Genomic DNA, 27234 nt, shown 5'->3' on the forward strand with positions numbered 1-27234 from the left:
GGAGAGTGACAGCAGGACCTGGCGGAGCTGCCAGCTGCAGCAAACAGAAATCCTTTTGCTCTGCCAGAGCAAGCAGTGCAGCTGGCAGAACACGGAGCCACCTTGCAGCCTGTGTCTGCAGCACCCCTGATACTTCCCCACTGCCTGGAGCCCACCCGCAGGGACCTCTCAGGTGAGCCCAAGACAACCTCATGAAGTTCAACATGACCAAGTGCAAAGTCCTGCAGCTGGGTCGAGGCAATGCTAAGCACCAATCTAGGCTGGGCAGTGCCTGGCTTGAGAGCAGCCCTGAGGAGAGGGACTTGGGGGTGCTGCTGGAGGAGAAGCTCAGTGTGAGCTGTCAGTGTGCTCTGGCAGCTCAGAGAGCAAGCAGAGACTGGGCTGCAGCCAGGGCAGGGTGGGCAGCAGGGCAGGGAAGTGATCCTGCCCCTCTGCTCCCCACTGCTGAGACCTCATGCCTGGCCTAACCCGAAACAACCCGAGGAGGACAGAGCTTCTGAAGGCTCTTCCCTCTCTCCGTGCAGCCCCGAGGCTGCTTTTCCTCACCAGGGGCAGCGAGGTCTGGTGCCAGTGTGGAGGCTCAGCGCGGCGCAGGCTGCCAGGCTCGCTGCAGCTGCCCTCCTGCCCCCGCCCGGCCGCGGCAGCCCAAAGCGGCCAAGGAGCTGCTGCGCGGCAGCGAGAACGAGCAAGCCCTGATGGCCTGTAATGAGCCAGGACAGACAACATCTGTCTGGTATCGATTGTTTAAAGGTTTCAGGAACACAGGCAGAGGACAGGAGGCTCCCAAGTAAGCCTCGGTAATTAGGAACTCCGTTATCTGCCGGGCGAGAGCGGAGTGCAGAGTGGAGGAGCAGCTTGTTTGTAGCTTAGCAGCGAGCGCCGTCGCCTTGTGTTCCTTAAGGACCAGGGAGGGGAAGGGATGATTGCTTGTTAGATCGGGCCCCGTGCTGATGGATTGCCAGGACTGGCTCAGGAGGAGATGGCCTAATAAAACACCTTGAAAGGCTCAGCTGCTGAGTGGTTTTGTGCAAGGAAAGGGAAACAAACCCAGGCTTTGACAAACAGAAGCACTAAGAGAACTCAGCAAGCTTTCAGATGAGCTGAAATATTTGGATTGGGTCACAAAGAGCATCTGGAATCAATCCAAAGAGTGGTGCGGTTAGGATGTGGTGGTTCCAACGGCTGCCTGGGGAGCTCACTGCCCTCTGCCTGTGGCAGCCAAGATGCTTAGAGCAGGAGGATCTCCCTTCTCAGGTAAAATCTGCCAGTCCTGCAGTCAGCAGAACTGTTTGGAAAGACATCAGGCAGTGACAACCTCCTCTTGGCATCGGTGGGGACTAAGCACAGCTCAGAAATATGCCAGGGGACCTACTAGACAGTGCAGGAATTTTTCCAGCCACAGAAGGAGCCAGCCCAGAGTGATGCCTCCAGACAGTGCCAGGCTGAGCAGCCTTAGAGGCTGGTTTAGTCGTTAAGGAAAGCAATCTCCCCAGGGATGAGTTCCCATTTGTTTGGCAGCCATTCTCAGCCCCCAGCCCACAGACCTCCGGATGTGTCTGCAGCAGCCTCTGCTTCCCTCCCAGATGGGAGTCTCTGCTCCTCTTGAAGAGTCAGGGGCAGGTTTGCTCTGACAACAGCAAAGCCAAGGCAGAGTCCACCCCAAAAAAGGCTCCTTTCATCCCAGAAATAGATCCTCCTGCTGCCTCTCTTTGAGAGTGGATTTCAAGGCAAGCCAGGAGATAATGACCAACACCTTCAAACGCAGGTGGGAGCAGGGGAGGAAAAGCCTTTCTGTTCCTCCCCTTCACTGTCACCAGACTAAAGGAACCCCCATGGTATTCTCCTGGTTCTGCTGTGTGTTTTGGCCGGAGATGAAACACAACCACACATTTTCATCACCTGCCCCACGGCTCAGACCGGCCCCGGGGGCAGAGATCTGCTCCCAGCCCCCTGCCTGAGCTGTCAGCCCTGCCAGGAACTGTGCCCTGGGGGTCAGGATTTCAGCAGCACCTCAGCAGTTTTCAGCTCCGGTGCTGAGTGAGGAAGATGATGCCCAAAGGGGACAGTTTTAGCTGAGGATTAGCATGGGAGTTCTCCTGGGCCAACAGACAGGTGCTGCAGTGATCTAGGGCAGTGATCTGCATCTGGTGGTTTGCAGCCCCTTGGGGTTAGTACAGCAGAGATAAAATAAAGGCAACAGGTTTGCATAAACCAGGTGGGAATCTACACTGAGGACGTTCACTGGTGCCCACATTGCCACGGGGGGCAACCCCTTCAGGGAGAAGAAACTGCTCCAAGTAGCTGCTACAGGATGAGCAGTTTGGCTTTGGTTTATCCCAGCAAGTGATAACAGCAGAAGGAAACCTTTGGGCCAGATTATTAACTGCAGTTATTAGACTTAATGACACCTCCATGAGCTGTGGAGGTCCTCTGGCCACCTGCCTGCAGGCAGCAGAAGTTAGTGCCCAGCACTGCTGCCTTCAGATTGGACTCTGCCTGGCACTGTTTAGGAGACCCTTGATAAACTCATGGGGGCACAAACTTCCAACCCCTCTCCATTCCTTCCCTGACACTTCCCCTGCACACAGGGAATGAGAAGCTTGTACCAGTGCAGAGCAAGCTGCTTCCTGAGGCACACAGATCCATCCTGCAGGAGAGAAGACAAATAAAGCAGCAGCATTCCCCTGCTTCCCTCGGTGCCAAGCTCATTTCCCTTACACTTTAATGCCTTTGAACCAGGCCATAATGAGGCAGGCCAAGAGAAATAAAGACACCTTGGAGCATTGGAACAGGATCATGTAAATACTTCCATGAGCAGGGAAAAAGCAGAGTTTGTAAAATGAAATCATTTCAGCTCTGTGCAGCAGTGAAGAGTCCAGCTCACAGCACTGGTTGGTGGCCACTAAAGCCCTGTTAAAATCATCTGTCAGCTGCATGGTAACTTACACCAGAGGGTAAAAGAGGGCAGCAGATGCCCTTTGGGCAGTTGGATTGAGATAAATTCACAGATCCCAGAGGATTTTATTGGCACTGCTCAAATGCTGCCAGCCTCTCTCTCTCTCTGGAGTGATCCCAAGCTGCCAGGTTATTGATTGGGATAAAAGCCTCCCTGGTGTGCTGTGTGTGGGTCCTGGTGCCCAGCAGGTGAATCCCCCACACCAGGGACCTCTGAGGTAGAGCAGAATTTAAACACCTTCCAGGGAGGTCAAAAGGACTCCTGGAAGGGTTTTGCTTTGGATCTCTTTGTCAGGTGGATCACAGAATCAAGCAGTTTGGAAGAGAGCTCCAAGATCATCCATCCCAACCTAGCACCCAGCCCTGCCCAACCAACCAGACCATGGCACTCAGTGCCCCAGCCAGGATTGGCTTCAACACCTCCAGCCACAGCAACTCCACCACCTCCCTGGGCAGCCCATTCCAATGCCAATCACTCTCTCTGACAATAGCTTCCTTCTAACATCCAGCCTGAACCTGCCCTGGCACAGCTTGAGGCTGTGTCCCCTTCTTCTGTCCCTGGCTGCCTGGCAGCAGAGCCCAACCCCACCTGGCTACAGCCTCCCTGCAGGGAGCTGCAGACAGCAATGAGCTCTGCCCTGAGCCTCCTCTTCTGCAGGCTGCACCCCCCCAGGTATTTCAGCCATGGCTCTGACACAGGCCACCGAGCCCCTGCTGGCCTCGAGGGCAGGCTGTGGGCTCTGTGGCATGGAGGAGAGCAGCTGGACACAGGCAGGCATCCCTTGGGACCCTCAGCTGCAGGATGTGTGGATGCAGCAGCAGTGCTGGAAGCAGCCTGCGGGAAGCAGGGGAGCCAGCGTGTACCTGCCAAAGGCAAATCCCACTCAGCCTCCCAACGCTTTGTTGATGATCTCCTTCCAAAGCTTCCCCCCTGACTTGCTCAGGGCTTTCTCCATTTCAGCCTAGAAAATCCTCCCGGTGGCAGCAGCTCTGAGAGGTCAAAGAGGAGGGAGTTCAGCCCTCGAAAAGCCAAGGCTGAGAGGGGCCTTGGAGACAGGAGGGGAAATCCCCAGAACCACAGAACCATGCAGGCTGGCAAAGCCCCTCAGGATCACCAAGCCCCTGCTCTACCAGAGTCACCTTGAACCACAGCCCCAAGCACCACATCCAAACCACCCTTAAACCCTTCCTGGGTGGGTGACTCCACCACCTCCCTGGGCAGCTCATTCCAGTCCCTGACCACTCTCTCCGTGGAAAACTTCTCCCCAGAGTCCAATCTAAACCTCCCCAGCCTGAGCTTGAGGCCATTCCCCCTTGGTCTGTCTCCAGTTCCCTGTGAGCAGAGCCCAGCAGCAGCTTCCAAGGAGAGAGGATCAGATGGTTGGTGGCAGAAGACCACTTTATATGGAAGGGGCTCTGCTCCTGGGCTGGATGTCCACCTTCCTGCTCTTCAAGGAGGCTTTTGCACTTGGTGTGCCAAAGTTTTGGGGAGAGGGACCCCAGGCTTGTGGCAGGGCTGCAAAGATCTTTTGCACAGAGGTAAGTGTCTTTTTAAATGATGCATTGGTGTTTAATGGTTCACTTTCCCAGGTCTGAGGACTCTGTGTGTGGTTTTACAGAGCTCTGGGAACTCAGGTGGAAGTTTGGAGGTCAGCAGAGGTGGCAGAAGTGTCACCTTCGAGCCATGAGTAGGTGTTGCTGATGCTTCCCCCTGGCTTTACAACCCATTGCACTGATCCTCAGCACACAGCAGAAAGCCTCTCCCGACCCTGCATTATGTTACCACTGCAGCAGCTTCCTGACCTGCCCTTGGTAGGTGCCAGAGCAGACAGAGCCCAAGCTCCTCAGGCTTGAAGGAGGCTTTGTCACTCCCTGCTTCAGCCACTGCGAGAGTCAGGACTCTGCAGACTGCATCTCACCTCCCAGCTGCATCCCTCCAGCTTCCAGCAAGTTCACAGCACCACTGTGGTGGGAAAGACCTCCGAGATCATCAGCTCCAACCACAGCCTAACCCCAGCAGGGCCTCTGCTGCCGGCTCAGAGACATTTAACTGAGGCTGGCAGGAGCAGTGTAAGGGGAGAAGCGTTGGGGGCACAAGGGCAGGACCACTCCTGCACTCCCTCCAAGGCAGAGGAGGGGATCAGCTTGCAGCCATCAGAGTGGAAGTGCTGCTGCCGAGAGGAGGCGGCAGGCGGGACCGTGCTGCCAGCCGGGATGCAGAGGTGGCATGGGGACACACAGAGACCTCCAGGGCTGGGGAGTCTGTTCACATCAGGGCAGTCACATCACAGGCTCTCCTTTGTTGCCACACGGAGACCAACCACTGCACCAGCATCCCGTAAGTCACAGCTGGTTGCAAGGCTCACGGCTGGGTGCCCTCAAAAGCTCTGCGTGCTCTGGGCCAGGCTGCAGAGATGGCACAAGCCTGCGGCAGTCACACACCGGCAGCGGCATCCAGAGCTCCCCGCAGCTTTTAGGCTCACCAGAGGGAACCCAAACGCCTCCCTCCTGGGTTTTGCTCTGAGGACTCAAGACCTTTGCGATGGTTTGCAGCTGCCTCTCGCCCTGCTGCTGCTGAGGCAGGTAGGAAATAGAGAGGTGGAGTTCGAGCTCAGCAGTGCTGCACCTCCTTGTGCAAGCTGCTTAACGAGCTGAGGGAGCACTTGGAAATGCAAAGACCTGCTCCAGCCTGTGCTGGCTCTGCCCTGCCCTGTCCTCAGGAGACCATGCTTAGGGTTTGAGAGCAGAAAAAGCAGAAGTGGAAAGGCACCGAGCAGCAAGGGCAGGGGAAGCACAAGCAGTGCCTCAGCCAAACCCCTCCTGTCCTAGCTGTAAAACGACTCCTGGATGCTTGTACCTGCTCTGCAACCCTTAAATAACTTCCCCAGAACCTTCCCCCTTCTCCCACCGCATTCCACAGACTTGAACCAGGTCCAAAGAGGAGCAGGAAACCAGACAGGAGAGGCTGCCCCCAGAGCTTAGTCTGGACTCACAGATCAGCCACCCTGCAGCACGACAAAACAAGGTCTACCCTCTTGTCACCCTAAAAAGCCCTCCCAGCACCAAGCCCACCCTGCTGATCAGCTCTGACCACTGCCCACCCCCCCCCAGAACACTTGTGGGTGCTTCAAAGGCTCAAACATACCTGTGGAGGATCAACAGAAGTGTGACCAGCAGGGCGATGGAGGTGATCCTGCCCCTCCAGTCTGCTCTGCTGAGACCTCATCTGCAGTACTGGGTCCAGTTGTGGTGCCCTCAGTGTAAGAGGGTTCAGAGCTGCTGGAGTGGGTCCAGAGAAGACTGCAAAGATGATCAGAGGGCTGGGGAACCTCCCCTGTGGGAACAGGCTGGCAGAGTTAGAGCTGTTCAGCCTGGAGAAGAGAAGGCTCCAGGGAGAGCTTAGAGCAGCCTTCCAGTACCTGAAGGGGCTCCAGGAGAGCTGGGAGGGGACTCTGGACAAGGGCTGGGAGTGGCAGGATGAGAGGGAATGGATTGAAGCTGGAAAACAAGAGATTGAGACTGGAGATGAGGAAGTTCTTTCCAGTGGGGGTGAGCAGACACTGGCACAGGTTGCCCAAGGAGGTGTGGATGCTCCCTCCCTGGAAGTGTTCAAGGCCAGGTTGGATGAGGCCTCAAGCAACCTGGGCTAGTGGGAGATGTCCCTGCCCATGGCAGGGGGTTGGAACTGGATGAGCTTTCAGGTCCTCCCCAGCCCAGTGTAAGAAGCAAAGCCCAAGGAGAGCAGCACAGCCTCACCTCTCTGCCCACCTCCTCACCACCGGCTGAGCACCACTCCCCTGGGGCTGGGGCCCCTGGGATTTAATGACTTCAGGGGGTGGGAAGCTGGGTGCGGGGAGGTGTGAGTCAAAGAGCTCCACCTGATTAGGGAACCCTTCCTGCTAGACCTGATGGTCTGCAGCTGGAGGGAGGTGGACCTGGGGAGGAGCAGCTTGAGCTTGCCACTGCTACCCAAGGCAGTGCCCAGCATTTCTGTGTGGCCTTGGAGTGCTCAGCACAGGGAAATCTTCCTGGCTCCAGCAGGACCCAGGGCTGTGGTGGAGCTGTGTGAGGCTGGGCTGGGCTGGGCTTGGCTGCCTTCTGGCTCAGGCAGCAGCCACAAAATTACAGGTTCCTATTATAGGCTCTCTATTAAAAGGTGACTTCACAGGAGCCACCAAGGGGATGACTTTCAAATGTGAGCAGGATCTGCAGGTCCAACAGAATTTCTTTTTGCATCAGTCTCAGCCCTCTTTAGCCACCTACCTCCTCTCACCCTGGCTGTTTTTAACCCACATGTGAAACCAGGCTGAGCTGAAAGTTGCTGACAGATGAGACACCTGCTCCCCGGCGCAGCCTGCGCCTGGCGGCACCCCCAAGCCAGCCACATTCCAGACCTGGCAGCTCTCTCCTGGAGCCTCCTCCTTTCTAAAGAGCCACAGAATCATGGAACTGTTCTGGGTGGAAAGCATCTCCCAGACCATCCAGTCCAACCTTCAACTCAGCCCCACCACGGCCACTGCGCCACATCCCACAGTGCCTTCTCCACACCTTTCCTGAGCACCCCCAGGGGTGGGGACTCCTCCACCTCCCTGGGCAGCCTCTGCCAACTCCTGACCACTCTGGCAGGGAAGAAATTCTTCCTAATCTCCAACCTAAAGCTCCTCTGGTGCAACTCGAGGCCATTTCCTCCCACTGTATCACTTGTCACTAGGGAGACAAGACCTCTTCCTCAGACTAAACAGCCCCAGCTCCCTGAGCTGCTCCTCATAAAGCTGTTCTCCAGACCCTTCACTTGGTAGAGACCTCTGGAGGCCACCGAGTCCAACCCCCCCTGCTAAGCCAGGCACACCTAGAGCAGGTCACAGTTGCTTCACCTTCCCTGCTGCCACATTCCTGCTGCTGCAGGCTCAGCACTCTTCCCTTGCCCTTCTCCCTTCCCTTCCCACCTTCCCCTGCAGCAAAACAGAGTTTCCACCAGCCAAACTCGATGGAAATTCCCCAGTTTCAGACAGGATAACCTGGAGGCACCAACCCAGCCGAGAGAGCCTCCTGCTGAAGCAAGGATTGCAAGAGCAAGCCCAACCCCCCCTTCCTTTCTTCTCTCCCTTCCTTTCCTCCCTCCCCTTTCCCCTTCTTTCCTCTCTTTCTCCCTTCTTTCCTCCCTCCCTTCTTTCTTTCCTCCCTCCCTCCTTTTTTCCTCTCCCTTCTTTCCTTCCTCCTTCTCTCCCTCCCTTCTTTCCTCCTCCCTTTTCCCCCTCCCTTCTTTTCTGCCTCCCTCTCTTCTTTCTTTACTGCCTCCTTCTCTTCTTTCTTGCCTCTCTCCCTCCATCCCTCCTTTCCTCCCTCCTTCCCTCTCCTCCCTCTCCTCTTTCCTCCTTCCCTCTCCTCTTTCCTTCCATCCCTCCCTTCTTTCCTCCCTCCTTCCCTTCCCTCTTTCCTCCTTCCTTCCCTCCCTCCCCTCCCTCCCTCCCTTCTTTCCTCCTTCCCTCCCTTTTTCCCTCCCTTCTCTCCTCCTTCCCCCCTCCCTGCCCGGGGGAGGAAGGCTGCTGGCAGTGAGGGGGCAGCAGGTTGCTGGAGGCAGTGCCATGTATGCAGTTGTTTGTTTGCAACAAAGTGAAGGTGTTTGGGGGGGGGGGGGGGGGGGGAAACAAAGCACCACAAAAAAAAAGAGGTCTATTAAAATCCTGCCCCTCTGGGACTGTCGTTGAAAGGGAAGTGATGTGACTCCAGGAGAGCAGTGATCAGCCTGTAGTGATTTAGATGTCCCTGTTGCCATGGAGACCTTCTCTCTGTGTATTTTTTAAGTGAAGCAAACCATTATCATTTAAATTTCCAGTAACAGGGGAAAAAAAAAACCCTGAGCATATTAGAGGCAGTATGAAAAAATGCCAGAGCTGGAACTGCTTTATCCTTCACTGTCACTTCCACTCGAGCTGTGACAGTGTGGGGAAGTGGTGAAACTGAGCAGATTTAGTACCTTGACACGTTTGTATTGCATGGGGCTCCCACCTGTGACACAGGCAGTAGCCAAGTGCCAGGCCTGCTGCTGGGGGGGTCACACGAAAATCCCTGCCCCTGAGCAGCAGAAGGGAGGAAGGTTGCAGCCAAAGCAAGACCTGACAAGCAGTGAGCCTGGGGGGAGGTTGTTCCAGCAAGGTTTGGATGCTGAGGTGGAAACACAAAGGTCCAAGCCAAAGAACTGCCTGCAAAGGATCCTCACCCAGGCTGCTGAGCAGGAACTTTGCCGGGAGTGGTGTTGCCATCCACGGGGTGAGGAACAGCCGAGACAGAAAGCGCCGAGAGAGCAGCAGCAGGACTCCCGCGGAGGCTGCTTGCTGGTGGTGATGGCTGGAAAAACACCTCAGGGGCAGAAAAGGGAAGGAGGAGAAGGCTTTGCAGAGTGGTTGGTGGGAAGGAAGGTGCAGAGGAATCCCCTGGGCGTGATCCCAGGGATGGCTTTCGTGTGTTGGATTCTGCTTGTCTGAACCAGAAACTGAGTGGCCAAAGGCTGGGGCGAAGGAGGTGCCTGGGCTAGAAACTGAACGCCGAGGAAGGTGTAAGGGGGGGTTGGTGTCTAAACACTCTCTGTCTCCTGCCATGCTTCGAAAGGTGCCAGGCAGGAGAAGGCAGCAGAGCTGCCCTGCCATTCCACAGCCTGAAGTGGAAGCCTGTTGGGTGCCAGCTGGAAGCGGCAGCGCCGATCCTGCGCCGTGAGCTCTGCCGGCACAGGAGCCTCGGCCTGAGCCCCTCGGGTTTCAAGGCAAGCTTCTAAAATCCGCCCTCCCCCCAGACCTTCGCTCATCCTCTCCGAGCTGCAGGGAGCAGCTGGGCGAGTCGCAGGAGCCAGCAGGACTCCGGAGCCGAAGCTGGACGGGGTTGGTGCCTCCCAACCTGCCCTCTGCGGCAGGGAGCGGAGCGGCCCCGCAGCCCCGACGTGACCTTGGTGCTCCTCACGCCTGGCTCCTGGGAGGGTTGGAAGGTCCCTGCCTGCCAGCGCCGCTGTCCCTGGCGTTCCCACGCTGGGTTTGCTGGTACGACCCAGCTCCTGCGGCTCCCGACGGCTCCCGGCGGCTCCCAGCGGCCCCCGGCAGCCCGCTGCAAAGGCAGCTCTGAGGAGGCCCAGGCCAGCAGCTCGCCAGCGGGTATAATGCCCCGGGGGACGGTTGGCACTGCCAGAGGTGAGCGGTGCCAGCTGGGCCTGATGGAGAGCCCCGGGGTCGGCCGTGCCGAGGCGCCCGGCTGCCTGCCAGCCCCGGCTGCGGGTGGCTCCGGGAGCCGGTCCTGACCCCCTGCCCGGGTCCCGCTGGCTCTGCTGGCCCAGGGAGCTGCTGCGGAGCTGGGGGTGAGGAACAGGATCACAGAGCACAGATGGCAGCAAGTCGAGAGGGACCCTTGGGGCTCATCCTGCCCAGCCCCACGCACAGGCAGGGAAGTCCTTCCACAGTCCCCCAGAGAAGTGCAATGCTGGGGGAGAGCCTCCAGTTCCCCCAGATGCTGCAGCCCCCCCGGAGCAGGCAGCAGCCCTTTGATGGCACAGGCACATCTCACCGTGCTGCCCCTCTCCTTCCTTCCCTCCCTCCCTCCCCCACAGCCGTGCCAGGTGAAGGAAATGGATGCTGAAAGTTCCTTAACTGGCACTTAACAAAAGGTCACATCCAGACGGAAAGATCAATTTGCTCCTCGGCGCTGCCATCAGTTATGCATGAAGGCACAGGCTGCTGGTACTCACTGCTCGTAATCTGGGACATCTCCTCACAGTGGAGCAAGCAATTTAGAGAGAAGAGAGGAAAAGGGGAGGGGGGAAAAGAAACCCCAAGCAAGAGAACTTTGCTGGAATTGGTTTTGCTTGTTTAATACTGAGGGCCAAGAAGCATCTCTGCAGGGCCCCCCTGGCTCTGCCCACAGCCCAGCCCTGCTACACGCTGATGGGAGCAGGGCACCAGGCAGGTTAAATCTATTTGTCAGCTTCCCCAGCTGGATTTCTCCAAGTGCTTCCCCGATGAGTGCTGTCAGCATGATCAGCAGCAGCCCAGTGCCTGCCAGCTCAGGCAGAGGCACGGGGGGAGGCTGAGCAGAGGGAGCTGTGCTGGCAGAGCTGTGCTGGGCTCTCCAGGCTGTTTTCCTTTCAAAAGGCAGCTGCACAAATTAAAGTCCCCCCAAGGGAGAGGAAACACTTTGCACAGCGACTCCAGAACTCCACCAGTTAAGAGATCTGGGGTGGGTTTGGGTTTTCCATTGTTGCCCTGTGAGGAGCCCAAAGCTGCAACCTCCTTTGCCTCGGCTCACCTGCAGGGAGGGGGCTCAGGCAGGGACACATTTATCAGCTGGGCTGCAGTGGTCACCTCCTGGCCTGGCACAGGAGGGAAGGTGGAGGTTGCACATCCCTCTCTGCATCCTCCATGGCCACATCCAGCCCCGTGGGGTCTTCTGAACCAAGGATTAGTGTCTAACTGCAGCTTCTTCCCACCTGGATGGCCTTGGAAACAGCTTTCTCCTGGGGATGCTTCTGATCACAGAATGGTGAGGGCTGGAAGGCACCTCCAGACACAGAGTCCAACCCCTCTGCCAAAGCAGGGCTCACAGGAACACATCCAGGTGGGTTTGGAAAGTCTGCAGAGAAGGAGACTCCAGAACCTCTCTGGGCAGCCTGCTCCAGGGCCCCCACCTGAGATGGGAGAATTCACCCAGCTAGAAACATGAAAGCTTCCTCACATGGAAAGGACCACGGGGAAAAGGAAGGCACTCAGCAGACAACTCCAAAACCAGGGCAGAAGTTTTATTTCCCTCAGCACAGAGCTGTACAGCATCAGGGCCTCTGCAGAACCTCTCTACAAACAGGTCAGTGCCTGCTCCTAGAGCCTCTAGGGAAGGAGAAAGCTCAACAGACAGAGAAGTCCTCAAGGACCATCCCTAAGCCAAGTTCTTTCCCAGGAAGATTCCCACTCCCCTGGGTCAGGACAAGGTGCTTGCTCCAACCACTCCCGAGCAGCTTTGGCATGGTTCATGCAACAGGTTCCTGTCTCTGCCCTGTGGCTCTGTAGCACCAACAAACATTGAATGAAGTTTCATAGAAGGGGTTGGGTTGGAAGGGACCTTAAAGCTCATCCAGCTCCATGGGCAGGGTCACCTCCTGCTAGCCTCATCCAACCTGACCTGGAACACCTCCAGGGAGGGCACATCCACAACCTCCCTGGGCAACCTGTGCCCACCCTCACCTTAAAGCATTTCTTCCTCATCTCCAGTCTCAATCTGCCCTCCTCAGGCTTCAATCCCTTCCCTCTCATCAGCCTCTTCAAGCAGCAGGCTGATGGGAGGCAGCCATGGGCACAGCAGCTCCTGAAAGACCTCCAACTGCTTTCACCACAACTTGGCAGGGCACAGAGGGCACAGACTGCACTGGGACACACAGCAAGGCAGCTTCCCAAGCCCTCCACACCTCAGCACAGTCCATACCTGGGGGGGACACCCAACCATCAAATAAAGTCAGTTCTGAGTCAGAGTCACTCAGCTGCTTCCTAATAAGTTCTTGCAGCTGCCAAAGAGGTTGGGTTTGAGTTTTTTTTTCCTCCTGGATTGGGGATTTTGGTTTGGTTTCTTTTTTTCCCTGCAAGCAGTTTAAAGAGAGTTGTAAAGAGCTATCTGGGGACTGAATTAGTGTTTCAGAAGCAAGTTACCAATCCATAAACCAGATTAGTACACTTCACATAAGGCCACAAACACTGCAAACTGTCAGGGTGGACTATTTAGGATCATTACACTTAAATCCTTTCATTAGCATTAAGCTTTGTACCTCCATCACTTACTTCCAATTCCTGGAGCAGATGAAGGCAGCTTCCCAAGCCTCACCAGGGATGTGGCTGTCACAGGGGGGTGGGGAAGGAGGGAGGAAGAGGATGGGAGTCTGGCTGGAAGGGGCTAATGAAGATCAGGTCTTGCCTAATCCAATTCCATCTGAGGCTATCGAGCGAGCAACAACCAAAGGGTCTGGGGCCAGGAACGAGGCCTGCACAGCCAAGGGCTGAGAACACAGATCCAGAGTGCTGTGGAGGCTTCCTCCACAGGCTGCAGCAAACCAAACTGGTGCTCCCTGGAGGTTTGGCTTTCCAGGCTGGCAGTGCAAGGCAGGGCGTGGAGGTGCATCGCCCACGGCGCACCCCGAGAGGTCAGCTCAGAGAGAGCTGCAGCATGGCAGGGCTGGGGCAGGGCTGGGGTTTCACTTGTGGGTTTGTAGGGTTAAAGAGCTCCTGAAGAGAAGCTCCAGGCACTGCTGACCCTTGAGAATTCGGACCTTGGCTTTCAGTTCAAGTGCAAAACTTCACGGTAGAGTCTTTGGGTACAAAAGGAAAGGGTCAGTTCCCACCCGGAGCTGGCCAGCAGGGGCTGGCTGACAGCCGTGAGAGTGTCACAGCCACTCACAACAGCAGGGCCTCTGCCACCACCCCAGGCTCACACTGTTGGCAGCTGCCGCAGACCTCCTCCCTCTGCCCGGGCAGTGACCTGTGCTGGAGCCAGGACCGCGGAGCCGCAGCAGTTGTGCTTAGGTCTGCAGCCCTTTGGCCGGGGAAGGCCCAGAGAGGCTTTGGTGCTGCATCCTTTGTTTCCAGAGAGGAACAGGCACTGCTGAAGGTTCTTCCATGGCCTCTGGCCACGTAACACTGTAGGTGTCCTGCCAATAACATCTGTAAACAGTGAATAAATATGCTCCAGGGCGTCCTGGGGGTTAGGTAAGAGCAAGGGGCAGAAGTCTGCGTTAGGTTTCTAAAGCTTTGGTCTAAAGGATGCTGCTGCAGCATCACCTGACTCGGTGAAGAGCCCTCGGGAGAGTCCCCTGAGTGCAGCACCGGAACAGCACGACCCAGTCCACAGCTCCTAGTGCTGGTCCTTCTGTCGGCTCCTGGGCTGACCTCAGAACATGAAGAGCTCATCCCTCTCCCCTGCGCCGGCATCCAGCCTGCCCCAGCCGGCAGGAGAGAGAGCTTCTGCACTCTGGATGTCTTGAGCTGTCAGTCCTGTGTCGAGGACCTGAGGGTTTGTTCTTGACTGAGCCAATCTAAGAGGGGGAAGGGAGAAACAGCAATTAGAAGGCAGCAAATCCGTGCAGCTTGTGGAGCCTGGATGCAGCCCCGAGGCCGAGCCCTGGCCGCAGCTCCACCCTGCGGCACCCTCCCAAGGGAACGGAGCAACCGAGCGAGGGCCGAGCCTGGCACAGCATCTTTGCAGCTCCTGCAGTTGGTTGCAGCTTGGCTGCCAGTTGATCCCAACACTTCCCCTTCAGGCATCCAGGGAATTTCCAGCCTGGGCCCCCAGCTATAACAGTCTGCTGGCACAGGGCCGTGTTCCTGCCCCCCGCTGCAGCTGGTGGGCATCGTCTGCTGGCATCTCCTCTCTGCTGGCCAGAGGAGCAGCCTGGCAGCAGTGACCCACTTGGCATGGTGCTGTGCCTGGAGCAAGCAGCTTGTGCCTGCTGCCCACCACACAGCCCCAGCCCAACCTTTTCACTCTGTGTGTTAAGGCCCAGCGGGACCCAGATATGTTTCACAACCCACACCAGGTCCTCCCCCCAGCTGCTGCCCAAAGCCTGCCCAGCCCCAGAGTGTTGCTGTGCTACTGAACAGCTCTGGTGAGGATGCAGCTCTGCAGCCAAAGGGCAACTCAAATACCTGGCATCTCACCCTCGGGGGGTGGCAGGGTGCTGGGGGAGCCTCCAATCACAACCAGCCACAAGCAGGGGTGTTAATAAAGCAGAAAACTGCCCAGGGGTGCTGCTGGGGCAGGGAGGCTTTGGGAAGCATCCACCTCCCTGCATGAGCAGTCCAAGCACTGAAGCACAACCAGGCCAAGGGTGAGGTGGCAGCTTGGCATCCAGCAGGGCACAATGGATCAGGAGGGGAACTAAGCCACATGGAGCTGCAGCCACAAGCTCTGAACCTGCTCAGAGGCATGGATCCAAATCTGGTGCACCAGAGTCACTCTGATGCAACCAGGCTGTGCCAAGGGCTGGTGGGGCAGGGAGGCTGCCCTCAGCAGGTGCTGTTGGTGTGCAGACAACTGGGAACAAACTCCCAGGGTTAGCTCAAAGCTCAGAGGGACGAGGAAGAGAAGAGCTGAGAGCATCATCACTGCAGCTACTGTAGGGCAGGGGGGCTGGGAACAGCTTCAAACTGCCTGCACAAGTGGGAGGGGACACAGCAACTGCTTGGGGAATTGAATTCCCTATCCCATGGAGCCTCTCTCCACCCTCAAAAGGCTGCCAAGACACAGTGGTTATCAGGCAGGCTCAAAGCCTATCTTTCAATTAAAGGCTGCTGGGGCAGCTGCCTGGGGCAGATCAGATTAGGAGCATTGTTAAAGGCAGGCACCAGTCAGGGCTCCTGTGCTGGTCCCCAGTGGCCTCAGCGTGTAAAGGGAATTACCTCGAGAATGCCTCGTCCAGGCCATCCTCCATCTCCTGCGGGAGAGACACAGAGAGAGAGGAGCAGCTGCTGAGAAGGCACAGAAGTGAGCCCAGCCCAGCCCAGCGCCGCAGGCAAGGGCATCTCTGGCGGCTGGCGAGAGCCAGCAGCAGCAACGCCCTTGGCTACCTTGCCCCCACGGCTACCTGACCCCCCCACGGCTACCTGCCCCCCAATGGCTACCTGCCCCCCCCCATGGCTACCTGCCTCCCGATGGCTATCTGACCCCCCCATGGCTACCTGCCCCTTCCCAGCTACCTGCCCCCCAATGGCTACCTGCCCCCCCCCATGGCTACCTGCCCCCCCCCATGGCTACCTGCCCCCCCCCCATGGCTACCTGCCTCCCGATAGCTATCTGACCCCCCCATGGCTACCTGCCCCTTCCCAGCTACCTGCCCCCCAATGGCTACCTGCCCCCCCAGCAGGTCTCCTTCACTCTCTGCACAAGCCCCAGGACACGGTTTGGTGGCCGTGCTGGTGCTGGGCTGTGGCTCTGGCTGCTGCAGGCTTCCCCAGAGCAGCTCCAGGCCTCAAGCCAGGGATGCTCTGCCCAGAGGTAGGGCAAAAGCTTGAACCTTTCCTAGCATCTCCAGACCAGGCTGATGCTGCACTGGGAGCCACCAGTGCCCCTCTGGGGCTAACCACAGCCCTTGGCTCTTCCAGCTCTCAGGTGGGACTGGTACCTGCTGTGGGTTTCTGCTCACAGGAGGGACCTGGACAGGGGCAGAAGAACCTCCCTTGTCCTGCTGCCCACACTGCTCCTGAGCCAGCCCAGGATGCCATTGGCTCTGCTGCCCACCTGGGCACTGCTGCCTCCTCTTCAACTCCTCTCCACCAGCACCCCCAGGGCCCTCTCTGCCTGGCTGCTCTCAGCCACTCAGGGCCCAGCCTGTAGCTGCTTGGGGTTGTTGTGGCCAAAGTGTAGAACCCTGCACTTGGCCTTGTTCAGTCTCATCCCCTTGGCCTCTGCCCACCCATGCAGCCTGGCCAGGTCCCTCTGCAGGGCTCTGCTACCCTCCAACAGCTCCACAGCTGCTCCTAGCTTGGTGCCATCTGCAAACTCACTGCTGCTGGAGTCAGTGCCCTGCTCCAGATCATCAGTAAAGACATTGAACAGGACTGGTCCCAGCACTGATCCCTGGGGCACAGCACTGGTGCCAGCTGCCAGCTGGATGTGGCACCATCCTTTGTCTCTGATCTGGCCCTAAGGTTTCCCAGGACAAGCATCTGAGCTGCCTGGGGCAGGAAGGGTTCCTGTGCATAAGCTGCTCTGAGAGGGCTCTGCCATGGGCAGGCTACTCCCAAGGCCCAGGGCTGCACTTAGAGGCTTAGTGCAGCCTGTAAAGCATTGGAACTCTGCAAGGAGGCAGGGATGAGCCTCTGGGATTTGCTGTGACTTAGAGCTGATCTTCAGATTTACCCTGAAAAGCTTCAGGCTCAGACCCAGCAGACTCAAGGAAAGCTCCAGGCAAGGGCCTTGATCATCCAGGTCCCCAGAACCCAGCAGGCTCTGAGCCTCCAGAGAGGACACATGGCAGGGAGGAGGTCCTGGGTCTGGTGTGGCATGCAAGGTCAGCCCCAGCCTGGCTGCTGATGAGCACCTGGCCAGGGAGGAGGCTCCCTGACAGATACACAGCCAGACACAGGCTCTTCACTTTCCTCCTGGAGGAGTCAAGGCAAAGGACTGAGGACACTTGAGAGAAGCCATCCACAGCCACCCCAGGCAGCCAGAGCTGCTGAGGGGAACAAGGGGGAGAGAAGAGCAACAATGGCCACAAAGAGGATCTGGGGTCAGGGACTGATGAAAGCCATCCCAGGAGGCTGTCCCTTGGGCAGTGCACTGAGGTGGCCTCTCCTTTAAGTGCCAAACCACTGAGAACTGCTGCTGGACTCAGCTGGCAGCAGCACTCCCCAGCCAGCCTCAGCACCCCCTGCCTGTGCTGGCAGAGCTGGGGCAGGGCAGGAGGAACCCCAGCACTCAGCACTCACCTGCAGCAGGACAGCAGCACCCAACTCACCCAGGGAATGCCTCGGGCTGGGCAAGAGCTCTGAGCCCATCCACTCTGACACCAGCACCACCACAGCCACCAAACCCTGGCCCCAGGTGCCACGGCCACAGGTTTGCTGAACACCTCCAGGGATGGGCACTCCACCACCTCCCTGGGCAGCCTGTGCCAATCCCTGGCAGCAGCAAAGGAATTGTTCCTCATCTCCAACCTAACCCTCCCCAGCACAATTTCCTCTCCTCCTGTTGTCCCCTTCCCAGCACAATCTCAGGCCACTTCCTCTCCTTCTCCCACCTGAGACTAAGGAGCAGAGCCCAACCCCACCTGGCTCCAGGAGCTGTAGGGAGCAATGAGGCTTCCCTCAGTCTCCTCTTCTCCACCAACTCCCTCAGCTGCTCCTCCCCAGCCCTGTTCTCCACACCCTTCCCCAGCTTTGCTCTCTGCTCCAGCCTCTCAATGTCCTTCTGGCAGCCCTGCTTGTTCCCCAGGGCTCCCAGGGAGGTTTTATGCCCCCCAGAAGTCCCCTGTGATATGATCTGGGGCACATGAACTGTTGGTGGCATCACCCCCAGCCCAGCTGGTGGCACGGTGCCCTGGGCACACACTCACCCACACCACGTTGTTATTCACAGAGGAGCTGGGCCCAAACATGCTGTTATCCAGGTGTGGGGACCCTGTGCTGCTGGGCAGGGGAGACCTGGCAGCATCTTCTAGATCCAGCAAGTTCCCTGTGGGGGCTGCTGGGAAGAGAGTGGAGAGAAGGTGAGGCTGGGAATGGAGATCTCAAGCAGCAGGAACTGCTGCCCCTCCAGAGGGCAATCAAAGGGCTGCAGCAGACTCCTTCAGGATGGCCTCACATTCCAGGATGGGCCCAGCAGGGCCGTGAGTGGAGCTCAGGTCAGGGACCTAAGACCCTCCCCTCAGGGATGCAGGGGAGGAGCAGCCAGCTCGGCCCTCCAGCAGCCACTGGGCAGGCTCCTGGGTACCATCTCCCAGGGTGGCACCAGAGCCTGAAACGTGCTCAGGGCTCAAGCCCAAGGCATGGATGAAGCATCCTGCAAAGATCCAGCAGCACTGAGCAGGGCCCAGGGCAAAGCCTGCACTGGCTGCAGAGCAGCTTAGAGCCTGGGGGCTGCTGCAACACCACAGCAAGCCTCAAGCCCTGCCCAGCACCCTGCAGTGAGCACAGCACCCCCAGCTGCAAAGCATCCCCCAGGGGCCCATTCTGGACCTGCCTCTCCTGCTGTGCCACCCTTTGTGACAGCTCCCTGCAGCCCTGGGCTGCAGACGAGGGGCTGAGCTGTGCCAGCCTGGATGGCAGCCCACTTTAATGCTGTTTTCCTCCGTGCCAAATCCTCTTATCTCCATGGCCAGCAGAGGAGAGGGATTAGCCTCTTGTCCCACTTCTCCCTGGCTGCACATCTTGAGCCTCAGCGGCAGCAGAGCACCCACAAGGGGCCCTCAGCTATGGGGGGGTTAAACCTGACCACTTCTCAGGCACTTCTCCTTCCTTAGGGAAGCTGGGGGCAGAGTGGCCCCTGGGTGCCCACCTCCTCCAGGTGATGGCATGGGGAATGCTCGGGGGTCAAGACAAACCCAAATCAGACCTGAGCTGTGTGTGTCTGGGGGGTCCACACTGAGCTCCTAAGAACATGCTGGGGGCAGAAGTAAACAGATTTGGGCTGGCAGCAGCTGTGTGTGAGGGGCTGGGGGGGGAAAAGGCTTAGGGATGGGGTGGAAGGACTCAGCAGGCAGCAACCCTGCCCCAAATGCTCTGCCCAGGGAGACATGAAGTGTTTGCTCCTTGCTGCTCTCTGCCAGGGGCCTCTCCTCTTCCTCAGGCTGTTCCCACCCCCAGGCCTGAAGCAAAGCTCTGCTGTGGGTGACTTACATGCACCAGGGCGGGCAGGGCCTTCCGAGCTGGGGCTGCTCATCTCCTCCCCTTCCAAGATGGACCTTTCCCTTTTCTCCTTCTCTGCAAAAGGAGACTTGGTCACTGCCTGCACAGCTCTGCCCACCAGCTTTTAAGAAGGCACCTAGGATAGGCCACCAGGTCCTCCTCTGCCTACACCAGGCCAGGCTCTGGGTGCATTTCAGTATCTGCTGGAAGGTGAAAACACAACCCCCAGCAGCATCAGAGCTCTGAGGTGCCCAGACAAGCACCAAGGTCCTTCACCCCTCACCTGCCAGGAGGGAGTGCAGCCCAAATTTGGCTGGGTTCACAAAGCTGGGAGATGCCTTAAAGCACACCAGAGACTGGAGCAACCTTAGCAGCAGCCTGGAAATCTGGGGGTGAGGAAGGACCTTGAAAGCTGCAGAAAAACCCAAAGTCATCCCTTGGACTTTGGACTGGAGAGTGGGAAGAGGGGGAAGAGAACAACATCTCACCTTCTTTAGCTGCTTGCCACAACTCAAAGGCAATTTTGAAGGCCTGGGCCACGGTGAGGGTCACTGCCTGAGCCTGCAGAGAGAGCAGGAGGCAGCAGATCAGCTGAAGGGTCCTCCTGGGCATTTAAATCATCTGGAGGTTCTGCTCTGTAGATGCTAGGGTCTAGCCAGGTCTGTGCTCCACACTCACCAGAGTGAGCTACCAACAGCTCAAAGGCAATTAGCAGCTGGGGCTGAACCCTGCACCACACCGGTGCTGGGCAGGGATGCACAGAGACATGGTCCACCCCTCACTGGCACCACCATGACCACAAGCATGAGGAGTCTGGGGGGGATCTGCAGCCTGGAGAGGAGAAGGCTTCCAGGAGACCTTGGAGTGGCCTTCCAGGATCTGAAGGGGGCTATAGGAGGGCTGGGGAGGGACTATTGGCAAGGTCTGGGAATGACAGGAGGAGGAGAAATGGGTTTGAAGTGGCAGGGGGAGACTGAAACTGGACGTTAGGAAAGGGTTCTTTGCAGTGAGGGTGGTGAGAGACTGGCACAGGTTGCCCAGGGAGGCTGTGGAGCTCAGGAGCACAGAATGGGATCAAAGATGAGGGATCAATGTGATCAAAGTGGGCCCGGGGAAGGCTGGGGCCAGGAGAGCTCAGCGGAGCGTGGGAGCTGCCTCCAGCCAGGAGGGGAGTGCAGAAGGCTCCGTGGTGAAGACTTCCCTCTGGTAATTAAGGCTGAAGCTGCTCACAGCTGTTTACAATTCCAACTGTCACATCTGAATCAAGTTTAATAGACCCACTGAGAACCACCCCGAGCTAAAAATAGCCACCCTGAGCTGAGCAAGCCACCAGGCACACAGCCCAGGCAGCCCTGGCAGCCCTGGCACACACAGGGACCCTGGGCTGGGAGCAGGGCATCACCTCTGCAGCACAGCAACTCCTGCCTGCCCCAGGCAAGGGGAATGGTCCAAGGGCTGGAGCAGCTCTGCTGTGAGGACAGGCTGAGACAGATGGGGCTGTTCAGGATGGAGAAGAGAAGGCTTTGGGGAGCCTTTCAGGATTTGGGGGGGCACAAAGGAGACTGGGCAGGGACTGCTGCAGCAGCAGTGAGTTTGCAGATGACACCAAGCTAGGAACAGCTGTGGAGCTGCTGGAGGGTAGCAGAGCCCTGCAGAGGGACCTGGCCAGGCTGCATGGGTGGGCAGAGGCCAAGGGGATGAGACTGAACAAGGCCAAGTGCAGGGTTCTACACTTTGGCCACAACAACCCCAAGCAGTGCTACAGGCTGGGCCCAGAGTGGCTGACAGCAGCCAGGCAGAGAGGGCCCTGGGGGTGGTGGTAGAGAGGAGCTGAAACTGAGGCAGCAGTGCCCAGGTGGGCAGCAGAGCCAATGGCATCCTGGGCTGGCTCAGGAGCAGTGTGGGCAGCAGGACAAGGGAGCTTCTTCTGCCCCTGTGCTCAGCACTGCTCAGGCCACACCTGCAGCGCTGTGTCCAGCTCTGGGCTCCTCCAGTCAATAGAGATGTTGAGGTGCTGGAAGGTGCCCAGAGCAGGGCAGCAAAGCTGGGGAGGGGCCTGGAGCACAGCCCTGTGAGGAGAGGCTGAGGGAGCTGGGGGTGTGCAGCCTGCAGCAGAGGAGGCTCAGGGCAGAGCTCATTGCTGTCTGCAGCTCCCTGCAGGGAGGCTGTAGCCAGGTGGGGTTGGGCTCTGCTGCCAGGCAGCCAGGGACAGAAGAAGGGGACACAGCCTCAAGCTGTGCCAGGGCAGGGTCAGGCTGGGTGTGAGGAGGAAGTTGTTGTCAGAGAGAGTGATTGGCATTGGAATGGGCTGCCCAGGGAGGTGGTGGAGTTGCTGTGGCTGGAGGTGTTGAAGCCAAGCCTGCACTTAGTGCCATGGTGTGGTTGCTTGGGCAGGGCTGGGTGCTAGGTTGGGCTGGAGGAGCTTGGAGCTCTCTGCCAGCCTGTCTGATTCTATGATTCCATGACAAATGCCCCTAGGCAGGAGCTGATGGCAGCAGGAGGCTGCTCTGCCGTGGCCATTCACTGGGGCAGGGTCCCCCCCTCACCCCAGCCAGGGGCAGAGCTGCCCCCAGCTGGCAGCCCCTGCCCGCACTGACCGTCTTGCGCCGGGGGCAGAGGAAGGCATGGCACTCCAGGCTCTCGCCCAGCTGGCTCTGGGCGATGTAGGCAAAGACCTTAGCGTGGATCTTGTCTGCGGTGCAGTAGGAGATCCTGCAAGACACAAGCAAACCTCCTGCACTGCACACAAGGCAGCTCAACCAACCCCTCCCCGACTGCCAGGCAGTGCCAGCCCCGTGGCCTCCCGCTCCAGGGCCAGGCAGGGAAGGCAGAGGGTGCAGAGGAGCATTGCCAGGCTTCAGTGCAGCTCCTTCCCAAAGCAGAGGAGGTGATGCCACTGCCTTGAGGGTGAGAGAAGCCCAAAGCTACTCCTGCAGCCATGGGTGAGCCATGTGCAGCACAGGGGAGGGCAGGAGGGAAGGGAGGGAAGGCTGGGAAGGGGCACCCCGGGGCGGGGGGGCAGCAGGCGAGGGGCACCCCGGGGCGGGGGGGCAGCAGGCGAGGGGCACCCCTGCAGCAGAGCTGTGCCCACCTGTATATGGAGACGTTCTCGATCAGCTCCTTGGTGCCGCTGTCGTTCAGCACAATCCCCCGGGGGGAGACTTTCAGCGTCACTTTCTGCAGCTTCTTTCCGCTCGCCTTAGCCTTTGGGAGGGAAGGGGCAGGGCAGTGAGAGGCTGCGAGCAGAGACCTCCACAGGGAGGCTGAGCAGGGCTGGGGCTGCAGCCTGCCTCCCTCCCTGCCCAGGAGCAGCGCTGCAGAGGCTGCAGCCTGAGCTCCCCCCCAGGTGTGCTCAGGAAACTTAACCTGTGGAAACTTTTCCTCCCCCGAAGCAGTGATTGTTGCTGGCATGAACGAGGCAGGGACACGCAGCAGCCACCCCACGCCGCGCAGAGGCATTCCCAGCCCAGCACCTCCAGCAGGATTTCCCCCTGCACACTGCAGGAGGCAGCAGCTGCTCTGGCCAAGCCCTGCAAGCCCTTGGTGAAGCCCTTGGTGAGTTTTGTCTGCTGGGGGGCAGCAGCAAAGCAAGGGAACAGGACGGCCCTGCAGGACGTGGGCTCCTGAGCAGTTGGCTTCCAGCCCTGTTGCCAAACCTTGCTTGAGAGGCAGTGTGCCCGTGCCAAGGTCAGGCCAGCAGCTCAAATGCCAGCCAGGCTCCGAGCAGCCACTGCCTCTTACTGACCGGTTTGGGGCTGCACTCAGCTCCCTGCTCAGCTTCCCTCCAGCAGCCCAACCCACAGCTCAGCCCTGCTCCCTGGGGGCCTCCCTTGGGCCATGCTCAGCTCAGGGCCTCAGCCCTGGGGCTCTTATTTACAGGCTCCATCCTCAGTCACCAGGACTTGAAGGGCTCTGCCAGCAGCTCCTGTTCCCCTCCTGCCCAGCTCAGCAGATGCCAGGGAAGGATCCCAGCAGTGCTCAGCACCACATTGGCTTTTCTGACAGTGAGCTCCTCCCTGGGCCTCTGCCTCCCTCAGCCTTAGGGAGGCTGAAGATGTGTTAAGTTTACTCGGAGCTGGCAAGCAGGGGCTCCAAGGAGGCTTGGTGCTGGGGGGTGGCTGAGCACTGCTCCCTCTTGCATCAGAGGTTCCAGCCACGGGTGGCTGCACTGGCTGGGAATCAGAGCAAGCTCTCCTGCTCCCTTCTCCTCTTAACCCTCCAAATGCCAGGAAGGAGAAGCCAGAGCTGCCTGCCAGCCCTTGGCCATGTGCTGGCTGCCCTCCCAACACTGCCCCTGCCTTGCCAGAGGACAGGCAGCCCTGGGGAAGGCTGATTTCACCAGGTCAGAGGCTGCTCCTACCCCCAGGGTCACAGCAGCTTATCAGGGGGAGCCAGAGCCCAGAGGCTCAACCCCAGTTTGCCACCATCTGCCACCATCTGCCAGGCCCAGGGGCTTCCCAGCACTGCTGTTTGCACTTCCACCTCCACCCTCAGCCCCCTGGAAGGGCTGGACCTGCCATCCCGACCACCCCCAGCCTGCCTCCAGACCTGTGGCATCCCAAACTCTCCCCGGGGACAGACTTTGAGTGGCAGCAGATGGAGCTCTGCCCCAGCAGGGACACTCACGGTGGCAACGATCCTTTTGACAGCAGCTGCAGAGAGCTCCTCTCCCTTGGGCTGCTCCACCAGGGTCATGCCCATGTACTTGAGGCTGAAGAGCATCCCCTCCAGCAGCGTCTCACGGGTGTCAGTCCAGTTCTCCGGGAGCTCTAGAGGGACAACAGAGAGGCTCTTGGGTCCCCAGTCACACCAGGGAGGCTCTAGGTACTGGCAGGGTGTTGGTTCAGCTGCTGCCTGCACTCCTGTGCCCTGGGGCTGAGAGCTCACAGTGCTGCCAGGGCTTTAAGGTGCTGCGAGATGTGGCAGAGCCCTGGCTGCAGGAGGAGGTGACAGCCACACAGCAACCACGAGGTGTTCACCTGGGGGACACCACCAGCAGCCTCCAGGCAGCAAAAGCAAACTCTCACATTTGCTATTTGAGCCACAGCAAATGGCAGTGACCCTCTGAGATCCATCAGCTCCTCAGGCTTCATTCTCAGCACCCAAACTCACGCCACAGCCGAGGGCACCCTGGGCACCAGCACAGGGGAGGGCTCAGAGCTGGCCCACGCCTTGCCCAGTGCTAACCATCCCCTGCCTGCCGAGGCTAAGCAGGGATTTGCTGGTGGCTAAGCCCAGGCACAGCCACAGGGCTCTGGGTGACTGCTGCAGCTTGCAAGTTCAGTCACCACCAGCCCTGAGGAACACAGCCTGTGGGTCTTCACCCCCTCCTCAGCGAGGAGAGGTCTCTCCTCTCCCCCAGAAATCACCAAGAGGCCACCAGCCTTGTCCCCTGCGTGCTGGGAGGGTGGGAAGGATGATCCTGAATACAGAGAGAAGTTTGGTACCAAGCTCAGAGTCAGGTGGCTCTGGAATTGCATGGCAGGAGCTAAGCTTCCAGACAAGAGGCAGCCCCAGACCACAGGATCAGAGGATGTTAGGGGTTGGAAGGGACCCAAAGAGATGATCGAGTCCAACCCCCAAGATCTGCAGCTCTTGCATTTGAGGAGGGCCCTGCTGGGAGCAGCAGGCAACAACCACAGCCCTGGGGAGTGAGAGGGCTCCCAGGAGAGCCTCCACTTGTCACAGATCAAAACACATCCCTGGAGGCTTCTCTGCCCTGTGTTCAGCCTCCTCGGACCTGCAGGCAGTGAGGCCAAACTGCAGTTCGCTGTGAACAACCTGCAGCTCCGGGAGGGGTGGGACCTGGGCACACCGGGAGGGAACCCCCAGTGACAGCCTCCCAGCCAAGGCTGGAGATACAGCCCAGCACCACTCCCAGTGCCGGGTGTGGGTGCCAAGCACGGAGCTGCCCTGGCACTGGCTGAAGTCACAGTGACAGAGGCCAGGTGGGAACAGCCTCGTGGGGAGGCAGACAAGGCTCTGCAGGAGGGCAGAGGCTCTGAGCCTGGCACACAGATCCCAGACTCAGAGAGGGAAAGGAAGAGCCAAGGCCAGGCAGGGTGCTGCAGGGACCTCACATCCCTGCTAGGAACAGCCAAACCTCCGGGGCTGTATCCTGTGCAGGGCAGCTCAGGGCTTCACCCAGGACAGGAACCCTCCGAGCACCCCACACTGCCTGGGATGGTGCCAGCTGCAGCAGGGGACTGGGCAGCCACAGCTCACTGGGGATGGAAGCAGGAGTGGTTTAGATGGAGCCACAGAAGTGCTGTCAGAGAGGAAGGAGCACAGACAGACAGACAGCTGCTCCTCATGCACCCTGTTCTGCACCTCTCACCACCACCTCACACCTACCCACACCACTGCACCCAGGCTCTGCACTGAGGGGTGTCAGCGATGCCCCAGCACAGGCCAGGGTGGCAGGATGCCAAGGTCACCCCACGGCAGGCTCTGGATAAGTCCAAGAGCTTGAGGGATCTGCCTTGGGTATGTCCCACAAGGCAGCACCCCACATCTGCCGCACAGCTGCCCGAGGTGCCCCCAGCTGGCTGCCCATCCATAATCCCTGCACAGGTGTGACCATGCCAGGTCAATCCCAGTGGATTAGGAAAATCAAGTCTGACCTCACCTGTGGGACACAAGGAGTACAGACAGGGCAAGACACCCACCCTACTGTGCCTGGGGAGGAGGTCCAGGGCAGGGGTCAGTAAGGCTGGTGCCCCCTGCCCTGCCCTCAGCAGGAGGATGCCCAACAGGGACCACGTGGCCACTTGCCACGGGGCCATCGATCTGCGCCAGAGCCAGGAGTGCGATGACAGAAAACAGCCACTGGGCTCCAGCATGTCCCTAAGTGGGGCATGATGAGAGCCTCCCCCCGGCAGCCACCCAGCCTGCCCCACTGCTGCGGAGGGGAAGGGGGTGCAGGGGCAAGGGAGTAAAGTGGGGGCCAGAAAGGGGGAGGCTGAAAAATGGGATATGAGAGGAGTAAAGCAGACCAGGGGCACAGAGGAGCATGGAAAAACTGGCAGGCAGGAGAGGGTGGAGTGAAGAGGGGGTGCAGGAGGGAGGGAAGGGAAGCTAAGGTGGGAGAAAAGTGAGGGGAGAGGGATGAGCAGCGGCGAAAGCTGGGACGGAAGGGGGGAAGTGGGACAAGGGGCGCAGGGGGTGAGAAGTGGGACAAAGTTGGGAAGGAAGAAGGGGGGCGTGAAACAAGGGGGTGAGAAGCGGGACAAAGCCGGGACGGAAGGGGGGAGTGCGGGACAAGGGGGTGAGAAGTGGGATAAAGCTGGGACGGAAGGGGGGAGTGCGGGACAAGGGGGTGCAGGGGGTGAGAAGTGGGATAAAGCTGGGACGGAAGAAGGGAGCGCAGGGCAAAGGGGACGAGAAGCAGGATACGGCCGGAAGGAAAAACGGAGAGTGCGGAACAAGGGGGTGCAGGGGGACGAGAAGTGGGATACAGCCTGGAAGGGAAAGGGGGAAGTGGGACAAGGAGCTGCGGGGGGGTGAGGAGCGGGATGAGGCTGGGAAGGAAGAAGCTGGAATGCGGAGAAGGGGGTGCAGGGGGCTAAGGGGAGAGGAGGAAGAAGCGCTGCGGGGGGAGGGAAGCAGGGGCGGGGGGGTGGGGAGGGTCTCACTCTTGTGTCTGCCGCCGGCCCAGGAGGGTTTGTGGACGCTGGGGCTCCGCAGCAGGGCGCGACCTGCCGACTTCAGCGCGTCCATCCCGGCCCCGCTCCCGGCCCCGCCGCAAAACTTTCCTGCGGCGCCAGCGCTGACCGCGTCCGGGGGCGCGGCCCGTATGCAAATCACGCCCCGTGACGTCACGTTGGTCACGCCCACGTGGCCACGCCCACTTGCCACTCCCTCCCACCCCGGCGGGGCTCCAGGGTCCCGGCACAGCCGCGGGATGGGGGTGTCCCCAAAC

The 27234-nt window shown here is 59.1% G+C and overlaps 1 protein-coding gene across 2 annotated transcripts; it reads right to left on the minus strand.

Annotated features, from left to right (window-relative positions):
- Positions 1–11710: 11710 nt before the first annotated feature.
- LDLRAP1 (low density lipoprotein receptor adaptor protein 1) lies at positions 11711–27065 on the minus strand. 2 transcript variants are annotated; one of them, XM_064172628.1, is made up of 9 exons: positions 26948–27065; positions 23940–24082; positions 22405–22517; positions 21911–22025; positions 19802–19874; positions 19305–19388; positions 18023–18150; positions 15369–15403; positions 11711–14005 (listed from the first exon to the last, which is right to left on the minus strand). In XM_064172628.1, exons 1-9 carry the CDS (start codon positions 27030–27032, stop codon positions 13861–13863), a joined length of 921 nt encoding a protein of 306 aa, XP_064028698.1. In that variant the 5' UTR covers positions 27033–27065; the 3' UTR covers positions 11711–13860. The 2 variants fall into 2 exon arrangements, with proteins under 2 accessions (XP_064028698.1, XP_064028697.1); XM_064172627.1 differs by having other exon boundaries at positions 18023–18153.
- Between the last annotated feature and the right edge of the window lie 169 nt (positions 27066–27234).

The sequence above is a fragment of the Pogoniulus pusillus genome, chromosome 37 (assembly GCF_015220805.1).
Source record: "Pogoniulus pusillus isolate bPogPus1 chromosome 37, bPogPus1.pri, whole genome shotgun sequence".
Classification (NCBI taxonomy): Eukaryota; Metazoa; Chordata; class Aves; order Piciformes; family Lybiidae; genus Pogoniulus; species Pogoniulus pusillus.

What these genes read in the sequence shown, in the direction of transcription:
- LDLRAP1 (XM_064172627.1), bottom strand. Translation starts at nt 27,032, where the DNA reads ATGGACGCGCTGAAGTCGGCAGGTCGCGCCCTGCTGCGGAGCCCCAGC. An exon ending in TCTGCCCCCGGCGCAAGACG is followed by an intron (nt 19,875 to 21,910) that starts GTCAGTGCGGGC and finishes CTCTCTCTGCAG; the next exon opens with GCTCAGGCAGTGACCCTCAC. An exon ending in GTGGCAAGCAGCTAAAGAAG is followed by an intron (nt 19,389 to 19,801) that starts GTGAGATGTTGT and finishes CTCCTTTTGCAG; the next exon opens with AGAAGGAGAAAAGGGAAAGG.